The 11460-nt window shown below is 38.9% G+C and overlaps 1 protein-coding gene across 1 annotated transcript in view; it reads left to right on the top strand.

Moving 5' to 3' along the window:
- LOC145294053 (universal stress protein YxiE-like) overlaps nucleotides 1–9906 on the top strand; it is a 29978-nt gene extending 20072 nt beyond the window's left edge. Inside the window, exons 2-4 of the mRNA XM_080141044.1 lie at nucleotides 6080–6160; nucleotides 6250–6341; nucleotides 8386–9906. Coding sequence (XP_079997170.1) covers nucleotides 6080–6160; nucleotides 6250–6341; nucleotides 8386–8598 — 386 coding nt within the window. The 3' untranslated portion in view covers nucleotides 8599–9906. The remainder of the gene's footprint in view (nucleotides 1–6079; nucleotides 6161–6249; nucleotides 6342–8385) is intronic.
- Nucleotides 9907–11460: the final 1554 nt, after the last annotated feature.

The following is an 11460-nucleotide window of genomic DNA, read 5'->3' on the forward strand; positions in this document are numbered from 1 at the left end:
TAAACAAGTTCTTGATGAGCCGTTCCCCTTAAGTAATCCAATTTACCAAATTTACACTTCTAACGGTTGCTATGATATTGTCCCATTGACTACTGTACACTCTTTGACTATTATCCTCGAGTGGCCTCTGGGCCTTGATAAGTGGTGACTCCTATGTAAAAAAAACAAAACAAAAAAAAGCATACATCTGTGTGTGTGTATGTGTGTGTGTGTGTATATATTCTTGGCATGCCGCAACTAACAAACGGCTACAGTTGCTGGATCCGCACGCAATGAAGAACACAAAAGGAAATGTGACATTAGAAAAGACAGAGCAGTCAGCACCTTTGTTGCAGAATCATCCCACAGGTGTCCAACATGTGGTAAAATACTTCAAAGTTTGAATCGGTCTACTAAGCCATCTCTGAACTGACAACAGTTGCATGATCATGGTCATTCTTTTTCATGTGATGGACAAACATCATCATGTTTCGTACATATCCTTCATTTTCTTCCTTCATTAACATAACTTTTATACCGCAATTCATATCAAATGTTACTACCAAGGCCAAGGACCACACCAGTTCTCGTAGTGTTCCAATGGATTTGCATATTCGTGCCTTACTGACTTCTTTTTTTTACTTGAGAGACATCACTCATCAAGGCCTTAAGACCACTCGAGGATAGGGGTTAATGAATGTAAGGTGGTAATTTAGTAATCATTAATGGTGTAAATTGGGTAGAATTTGATTATTTATGGGATGTCACAACAAGAATTTGTTTACATTACATTTATCCACTATCTCATGTAGTCCAACCGAGAGATCTTTTTAAGATTTCGACTATCCCTGCAAGTGCAGTTGCTTAAATCTTTTTTGCACTTGTTTCACTGGGTATATTTGCCAAATATTTGTTAAAACAATAAAAAAAATATTTATAGAAATGGAAAAAAAATGAAAGTTTATTATTTTTTTTATTGTTTAATGATAGCATAAGAAACATTTAAAAAAAAAAATTTGAAAGAAATTATTTCCATATGGGTTCGTACTTTGATTCATGTTTACTAACTTTCATTCCATATTTAGATAAACCAAGTTCACTTCCAATGTCTTAACTTTGCGTACTGAATTTTTTTGGCCTACTATTTAGGATCAAATCTACAGAGACACTATGTCCAGAGTTTAGCAACGAGATGTCTGTTCATATTACATTTGAACTTCTGCTTGTCGGTATAGTCAGGAAAGCAGGAACTCGGGAGGGAATTCCAAAGTTTAGCAGTTCAAGGGAAGAAACTAATTGAGTAAGTGGGATTTTGTTGTAAATTATTGTATTATTAGCGAGATATTAAGAATGTAATGAAAACAGGAGAAGAGACTGTGTAGTAATTGACGTAAAATGGGGGGGGGGTTCACCTCAAATACACAAACGGAATGTTCAAGAAAGATTATCGCTACAGTCCTCTGTCTCTTCTCTCTTGGCTGGCCGGGAATCATCTCCCAGCACCCAGAAATGAACATCGTTTTATAGGTTCCATCTTCACGCACACACGAGATTATGCGAGAACGGACGAAATAAAAATGCTGGCCGCCATGTTTGTTCTTCCTTTTCTTCGCCTGTACTCACTCGCTGAGCACCCACGGTAAGACTTCTCTTTCTTGCTTCTAACCACATGCCTCCCTGATCTCAAGATCACATTTCATAGTCTCTCATCCACTGTGGCGGTCGCCTCTCTCTACTTGGCCTCTGAGGTGTCTCGTCCTCCTCCTGTGGCTGCATACTCCCCTCCACTGCTTCGCCCTCAACTGGTCTGACGTCAAGAATGTGCCTCGGGACTCCTCCCACCACAATGTTGTTACTAGTGTTCCTCCCAGTTACGCGACCCCTACTCCATTGTGTGGTGCAGCGCGCCCCCGGTGGCTTCACCCATACCTCGTCCCCGAGTTTAATTGTCCCTGTGGCCTCTACTTCTCGGCTTGCCGGCTCCACCCTGGGATGCCTCCAGGAATATGCAAACATTGACAGTTGCGGGACCGTCTCTGGTACTTGTCCCAGTTTAGGCGACATGTTATACCAGAAGACGGCTTGCTCAGGTGAGGTGCCTCCTCTTTCCGCAACTGCCTTTATGGTGCGGTGGTTTCTCTCTACGATCCCGTTGCCACTGGGTCTGTAGGCAGCTCTGAAAAATTGTTGGATCTTCCATTTCTTCAGTACTTCTGTCACTGCTACTGACTTGAACGCAGTCCCGTTGTCGGTTAACAACTCTTCCACGGGGCCTCGCTCCAAAAACACCTCATCAAAGATTGCCGCTATTTCATTGCCTGTTCCTCCACGTAGCTTCTTCCATAGAGCAAATCGCCCGGGCCCACAGTCAATCATGGTAAGGTAAAGTCCACCCCTGTAATGGGTGACATCGCATGCCAGTCTCTCCCAGGTCCCACTCACCTCCAATTGGCCAGCTTCATGCGTGCTTGGAGCAGGATCAATCGACTGACATCTGTCGCATGTCCTGACCACTTGCCTCACCTGCTCCTTGGTGATCCTTGGGTCGACTTTTTTCACTAAGTACCAAGTCCTCTCTACCCCCATATGGTGCAAATTGTGCAGTTCTCGCACACCAACATCATCTAGATCCGATGCAGCAACAACATCTTTCTTTGGCAACAGCCAACTCTTCTTCACTCTCGTGAGAGCATCTGCTCGGTTCTTTTCAGAAGCAACCATGTCTACGCGAAGCTTCAAACAAAATTCTTGCATCAGCTCAGCCAGCACCCCAAGCCTGCGCTTCACGAACATCTCAGCAGCCCCTCTCGTTTTTATCCTTTTTTCGCTTGAAATGAGAGACTTTAGCCAAGCAAACACCGTGGCGGAGTCTGTTTTGATGCAGATGTCACGTAGTCCCCATTTCAAGGCCAGATTGACTCCTTTTATTGCCGCGTCTAATTCCGCCACATTGATGTGGCTGACGTCATTCTTTTTCCTCAACCAGGCTGCATCTTCTGCAACTACTCCTCCAATTTCCAAAACGACCCCTGTTGCAATGCTGCTCGCATCGCACCACACGACTCCATCCAATGTTTGCGGTATGTTCCAGGTTCCCCGGACTGGGTCTTGCCGTTCTGCTTCTTTCAGGAGCTCTTCCATCATGGCTACCGTTCTTTCTCCCACCTTATCATTCCATCCTTGTCCTTCGGCGTGTCTCTTTATGTAGCTGCATGCTGGTCTAAGCCAGCTAGCAATGGGGTAATGTCCGATCAACTTTCCGCATATGGAAAAAAGTTCACGTCTGTTGAGCTCCTGCTTCAGTTGTGGGATTTCGTTTCCCCTGCGAAACTCTAGGCCGCCTGACGCACCTCGTTTCAGTTTTAGGCCCAAAGCAGCCCCTCCGTCTAATTTTTCCGGCTCTTTGGCGACCAAGCCGAACTTCTTCAAATGAGCTACCACCTCCTTGGCAGTTACCACAGTTTCATTCACCAGAATGTCGTCTATGTATGAGCTCACTACCCCATCTCCCTTTCCCATTGTCTCCAGAATCTTCCTGAGGATAGTTGACATAATCTTGGGTGCCGAATTTAACCCGAACCCTACTCGTGTAAGGCAGTAGGTTTTGCCTTTGTACTTGACTAACTGATATTTCCAGAGCTTCTTGGCAACATGGAGTTGCAAATAGGCAGATTTTAGATCTACCAATGTAGATGCGCCATTCATCTGCCTCCATTCCCTAATGGTCTCACTGCACACATCTACGGTGTCGCCTCCCGTATGGCACTTAACATGGCCGTTCAGCTCTCGGAAATCCAGGACCGGTCTTACTTTCCCTTTAGTTGTTTGCAGAACGGCCATCAACGGCAAAATGCCCGACTCCACATCATCCGTCCAAGGCATCAGTATCCCTTCCTCAATCCATCGGTCGACTTCCTGCTCAAACTCCTTTCTCGCCCCTCCTCTAAGCGAATTTGTGTAGCACGCCACCCTGTTTGTCAGCGATGGCGCTTGATGTTTCCATGCCCACTCCACCGTCCACCGCTCTCCGTCGAATTCGGCTCGGAAGTCCTGATCTTTGATCGACAATTTTCTTTCCTCCCCGGCCTTGTTGATCCCTCTGGGAGCGTTCTCCGTCACCGTGCACTCAGCTAGTCCGAAACTCACATTGTCACATGTGATGGTAACACCTCCAAGGCGGCATATAACATCCATTCCAATGATGGCTTGGACACCAGGCACCAGGCGATCAGTGACAATTGCATGGACCCTCATCCGACGTTCAGCAATATCAATAGTGACAGTCTTCTTCCCTCGACACTTCACTCGCGACCCATCAAATGCCACTACTTCACCCTTCCCTTTCCATCTTCCGACCAGGGTAGTGTGCACCATGGTAGTGGTGCAGCCAGTGTCAATCAGGGCCATAATTTCCCGTCCTTCCACCGCAATCTTCTGTTTGGGCATCTGCTGCGGGTGCGCCTCTATTCTCGAATCGGGGCGGCCGCTGGCGCGTCGGCCTCCCCTCGCCAGTTTCCCGAACTTGTGCATTTTACTGCTAAATGGCCTCTTCGATTGCATTTGTAACACACTGTCCGTTGCAAGAACTTCCTGCAGTCTCTTCTCATGTGTGGTCCCCCGCATTCGAAGCATGCGATCCCCGGGTTTGGCAGATTCCTGCCCACATCCTGCTGTACCGTTGCTGTCGTTCCTCCAGGCTCCGTGGGCTGGGTGCTCACTAAAATTTTCGCAGTTCTAAGCAGCTCACTCACATCCAGCGTCTCCACCCCCGGTACCTGCTGCAACCTTTTCGATATTTCTTCCGGGAACCCGGTAACAAAAGTCATCTTGACTACGTGACTCGTGGCATATCCTCTGATGCCCGACAACTCAACCAATCTCCTTATCTCATTCGCATAGACATCCACAGATTCACCAGTCCACCTCTTCTCTTTCAACTTATTAAAGGCCTCGAAAGGCCCCTCTGCGAAAGCTTCGATCAGTCGACCCTTGATGGCGTCTGCATCACCCTGTTCCCGCTCGCTGAGCTCCAAATAGAGGGCCAGTGCGTCCCCTTCCAGAAACAGTGGTATTACTGCGGCCACATCATCCAGCTTCTGAATCCTTGCTACAAGGTCCACTTTTTTAAGCCACGCCACCACATCACCGTCGCCATTAAAAGGCTTAATCATATTGCTTAAACCTGCGTTGGCCATCGCCGAAATAGCTTGACGTAAAATGGGGGGGGGGTTCACCTCAAATACACAAACGGAATGTTCAAGAAAGATTATCGCTACAGTCCTCTGTCTCTTCTCTCTTGGCTGGCCGGGAATCATCTCCCAGCACCCAGAAATGAACATCGTTTTATAGGTTCCATCTTCACGCACACACGAGATTATGCGAGAACGGACGAAATAAAAATGCTGGCCGCCATGTTTGTTCTTCCTTTTCTTCGCCTGTACTCACTCGCTGAGCACCCACGGTAAGACTTCTCTTTCTTGCTTCTAACCACAGTAATCTTTTTACTCAATTAAGAATCTTACTACTCGTCAACTTGACAATCTTTTATAGCTTGGTTTATCAAAGAGGAGATAATCCATATTCACAATATTCTCCCATTTATCACTCATAGAGAAGAAAGTCTCTTAAATGTCCAGGCTCCCTACGAGCTCACAGTGACCGCACGTTCGTAGACATTTTGTAAACATTGTTTTTAAAAAATAAAAAAATAATACTTCTATTATGTTTTAAACCACTGTAATAGTTTATTTTGGAAGTATATTTCATAAAGAAAATTGACAACCCACTTTAAAAACAGAAATTACGAGTTTTATATATTTTATTCGCAGTTTTTTGTTGACTCTTCTGGCGGCCATGTTGTAAGCCCTAACGGTATTTTTGGAGATTACCCTTAATTGAATAAATTGTAATGAAAACAGGTCGAGAGATTTCGTCTAGTAATCTTTTTTTTTTTGATTAAGAATTCTACTAGTTGTCTACTTGAAAAGCGGAAATGCACAGCTTTCATAGCTTGGATTATCAAAGAGGAGATAATCCATATACACAACAAAGAATATTAGTTCTTGCCATTAAAAATGTCTTCTTTTTCTCTTCTTTTTAGGGTACGTCGACAACTTGAAAAGAAAAGATGACGTCTTAGTGTTGATTCATTGCCCAGAATTTTATAACTTTACAATGGCCAGTGAGTAAACGCCCTCTCCTTAATTAAAAAAAAAATTGCTTTTTTCGATCTCCAATGAACTAAAAAGTGTTCGCATTTTCTTTTTCTAGATACTGCCGTGGTTGAACAACTGCTGGTTGATATAGAAGAACGTGTTACTAGGCTGGAAAACAAGTATAAAGAGAAGTTACAAGCGCTAAGGGTAAGAATCTTATCAAAAACAAATGTTCATTCAGTACCCACAATCTATATTTTTCTAGCAGGTCGCCTGACATTGCCCGATCATAACATACGCTTAAATATGATATTTTTATTTATACAGATTCCATATTTATTATTAAAAGAACCAATTCTCTATTGACTATTATATTGTACCAAATATATAGTAGTGATTTCAAAAGTAAAAAATAAACATTATGACTTGGGAGTCATCAGTTAGAACCGAAACCAAAACATTTAGCTATCCAGTGGTACTTGCTACCATATGAGCTAACGACATGAATATCAAAACTTTAAAAATTAAGGCATATGAATATATATTTGCGCATGACGGAAAGATAAAAATTAAGGCTGCCAATTTTTCAATTTTTACCCCTTAGCAGCTATTTATATCGGCTGAAAAACCAAATCAAATTTGTTCCACATGTTCAAATTCCTTATTTGTCAAGTTTCAAGTCTGTAGACCAAAAATTGATAGAGTGGTTTGATAGACCGTTCCACACACACACACACACACACACACACACACACACACACACACACACACACACACACACACACACACACACACACACACACACACACACACACACACACACAAAAGGTCACTATATATATATATATATATATATATATATATATATATATATAAGAGCAAATAGTTAATAAAACATGTTAAAAAACACTTTGAAAAAGAGTTAAACGCATATTTAATTTATATATATATATATATATATATATATATATATATATATATATATATATAGTGGAAATGGTAATTAATAAAAACTGAAGAAAGTGCTCAATACTGTTGTAGAGCAAATATGCGTTTTATTTTTTATTACCGTATCTTTCTGTTAATTTACATTATTGTTTCAGCTACTCGGCCGTTTTTTTTTGGCCGTCTATAGCTTCCTCAGACTTTCTGTAAAAGTCTGAGGAAGCTACAGACGCCCCCCCCCAAAAAAAACGGCCGAGTAGCTGAAACAATAATGTAACTTAACAGAAAGATACGGTAATAAAAAATAAAACGTATATATATATATATATATATATATATATATATATATATATATATATATATATATATATATATCGAGTGCCCTTAATAAACTGAAAGTGAAAGTTATGTAAATCTGCCCTTTTGAAGCAGATCAAGAAAAACATTTTTAGAGCCATAGTGGAGACGGTGTTGCTTTATGATTCACCAGAATGGACTCTCAATAATAAAAAAAAAAAAACTTGTAAGTTAGATGGAACTTACACTAGGATGCTCTGTGCAGTGTTTAACTAAAACTGGAAAACACACCCAACCATTAGCCGCCTGTATGGTCGGTTGCTCAGAATCTCTTCAGTAATAAGAGAAAGAACATGATATGCCGAACTAAAGAAGAAAAGATGAGGTCGTTAGTGATGTGGTACTGTTGGATCTTAAACATGGAACCACTAAAGTAGGAAGACCTATCAAGATGTACACAAAATTATTGACAGAAGACACTGGATTGCAACTTGATGGTTTTCCTAAGGCCATGGAAGATAAAGACATGTAGAGGGAAAGAGTCAATTACATCCAGGCAACCTGCCCGATACAATGATGATGATGACGATTCCCTACTTCCTTCGTTTCAGCTTGTTTTACTGGTCTTCATAAATTCAATTTTGATAATTCAATAAAATACAGCTTCCTATTTCATTAGCTTCTTTCCAAGAACCGGAAGCTTGTGGAACTCTCTTCCTGTTTTCCTCCTACTCTGTTTTTTTTTTTTTCAAAACTAAGATACATAGACATCTATCTTTCTGATAATCATCTTCCATTCTTTTTAGCTACTACATCAAGTAGCTTCATGCCTTGTCTAGAGCGGTTTATGTAAAAAAAAATAAATAAATAAAAGAACAAAAAACAACAACAAGCAAATTCAAGTAGCAGCAAACTTTGCTTATATTTCTGATCTGTTTTTTTTTTTTTTTTCTTTTTTGTTTTTTTTCCCCCACAGTTAATCCGGATGATTTTTCTTTTTCATATTTAGATAAGAGGAAAATTCCGAACAGGAGCCGGCAGACCAGGGGAAGTAATTGTGGAAATTGCAAAGCAAGAAAATGTGGCAATGATAATCACAGGTACAAGAGGTCAAGGGAAAATTCGTCGCACATTTTTGGGAAGCGTTAGTGATTACGTGGTTCATCATTCACCGATGCCAGTACTTGTATGCCGAGTTGATGGGCTGATGCACACGAATTAAGTCTTTTTATTATTAATGATGATTCGTTATTTCCAACCATTTTACATTCCATACAGAGACAATAATTTTACTTTTTTTTCTCTTTCTTAATTGTAGAGGTTTAGAAAAAGGGTTAATTCTACTTCTTTATTCAAAGGATGCGCGGTCCAGTTTCGTTTCTACGGAGACAATAATGTGACGTCACACTAACTCGATTAGTTATGTCTATATGAAATTCTCAAAGATGAATGGTTCTTCATATTATTTGAATTTTTTGAACTACTGTTCTCATCTTGAGTATTATTTCCACAGCATTTCAGTCGATGTAACCTCTGACTTTCTTCAGGTGTATCTTGTCAAACTCGGGAATGTTTCTGTCAAACTCGGGAATTTCGAACAGAACCCTTTATTTACTTCACGCAGGTAGCATGCTCTTGTTCCATTCTCTATCCAGTCGTGGCTGATGGAACAAGAACATGCTACCCTTGTGAAGTAAATAAAGGGTTCCATTCTAAATCCTGTCCAAATTTCCTGAGTTTGATAGAAACATTCCCGAGGTCGACGATACACCTGAAGAAGATCGTTGGTTACATCAACTGAAACGTTGTGAAAATCACACTCAAGATGAGAACAGTAGTCCGAAGAATCCAAATAATACGAATAACTAATCCTCATCTAAGAAATTCAGAAATGAACGATTCTATATTGCCCTTTCGATTTTATTGTATTAATATTAGAAAACAAAATCGATAAAAGTGGAATAAGAAATACCTATTTATAAAAGACTTATCACTTATGAATTTTATTTTGTTTTCTATTCACTTTTGAAGAGTTCGAATGGGGACAAGTGGAGAAAATCACGAATTTCTCTGGAAATGGACATAATCCCTTGTAAATAAACCGTTCGTCGGTGTGATTTATTTCAAAATTTTAATTTTTCCGTTAGTTTTGTTTATTAAATTGTTGGGTGAAAAATTCACGCACTTCCCCATGTTGATAATGGGTTTATAAATAATTTTTAATTCAGCATGGTATTCTGCATAAGTATCCAAATTTTATGTGCTTTAAACAAGCTGTTCGTTCCCTTCAATACAATAAATAAATAAATGATGATGATAATAAACATATTTTCAGATAATTAATACCTCTATTCATTTCGGAATTTCAATTTCTTAAAGGAACTGTTCCTTTTCAAAAAAGAAAAAAAAAGTATCAAACACTCTCCTGTGCTAACTGATTGATTTCATTTATTTCAAGATTGTAATTAAAAGAAATCGTTCGTTTTTTTCAAAAAAAAAAAAAAAAAAAAAAAAAAAAAAAGATTGTCAACCTTTATCCCGAGTCAGACTCTTCAAAAATAAAAACACGAAAAATCTAACATGCTAGGATGTCGACTTATTCTTAAAACCTTTAATTATTTCAGTTACTTAAATTGTTTATGGTGAAATAGATTTTGCCATGGTTTGGCAGTACCTCTAAACAACTTATTTAAACCATATTTATGTAATAAATAAATAATATAATAATTAAATAATATGATAAATACTATGATGATAATAATAACAGCAATAAAAAAAATCGGCATTTATTACTATAGTGGCCAAGAAATAAACATATAAGAAATAAATGTTACCAAACACAAGATAAGTTACTTGCACTTGGATAAGGTTTTGGTGTTTAACTTATTTTAAAGCATTTATTAAGTTTGAAACGCAAGTAGTGCCCAGCGCTTAACTTAAACCAACAACAAGATGGTAGTCATGAGACCCCCTCATCTTTAGAGTCTCTATAATCGCTTAAAACTCAAAAACAAGACCAAATACTAATAGAAATCCATCCAGTAAATGTTAAATCGTAAGTTTTATCGTAAACGGTACATATAACTCTAATGATGTCAAAGTGATGCCTATGAGCGACTACTGTATGATAAGTTTTAGTGTTAAGAAACAGGAGAAAAATAGTTTGAATTGGATTAGAAGATCGGGGTTATCGCTCCCCCCCCCTCCACCTCTGAACGCCACTGCACATTATACACGTGAAATGCCAAAATAATAACTCAATTGAGAAAATATAATCACCATATTTATAAACAAGTCTACGTTCATAATTTTATAGTTAAAAGATAATTAGGGTTTGTTTTACAATACACATTGGTATGAAAAAGTGGTCGGAAACAAATATATAGCAAATAAATGTTATCAAAGATAAGTTACTCTTCTACCTATATGGAAAAGTTTTTAATGGTTTTACTCACTTTGAAATGTTTATTTGGTTCAAAAAACAAATAGGGCCAAACGTTATGTGAAAAGAAGAAAAATGGCCGCAAATTGGCGCCTGAATATTCAAAGTTTCGATAATGACTTACAAATAAAAATAAAACAAACTACTGTTTGAAACCCACAAACCCACAAATGTTACCGTGACGTTAAAAACATATATAGCTGTATAGCAAGTCTCATAATACATGCGAAATGCCGAAATGGAACTCACCTAGAAAAATATAAGCGTCTTATTTATACACAAGTCTAAGAATTATAACTCACAAGTTCTTAGTTTCATAGTTAAAGAACAGGGAACTATTGTTTTTTTTTTTTAAGGTCAAATTAAAAACAAAGAAATCCATTATTTATCTTTTTTTTTTTGAGGGGGGGTGAAAGGTTAAAATGTTTTTAACCATATAAATAGTAAAATAAATGAAAATGTATCCTTTAATGCTTAAGAAAAAATATGAAAACAAGGAAAAACACTTCATTTTAGGGGGGGATGGCGGGATTGGAAAGTTTTCAATTAAAAAATGGTAAAAAATTTACTTCTTTATTTCATGAATAGCACTAAAATGTTCTTTTGTCAAATCACACAATTAAAAGCAGTAACTCATAATAA

Source organism: Euprymna scolopes, chromosome 15 (genome assembly GCF_053919585.1).
Source record: "Euprymna scolopes isolate OS-2025 chromosome 15, ASM5391958v1, whole genome shotgun sequence".
In the NCBI taxonomy this organism is placed as follows: Eukaryota; Metazoa; Mollusca; class Cephalopoda; order Sepiida; family Sepiolidae; genus Euprymna; species Euprymna scolopes.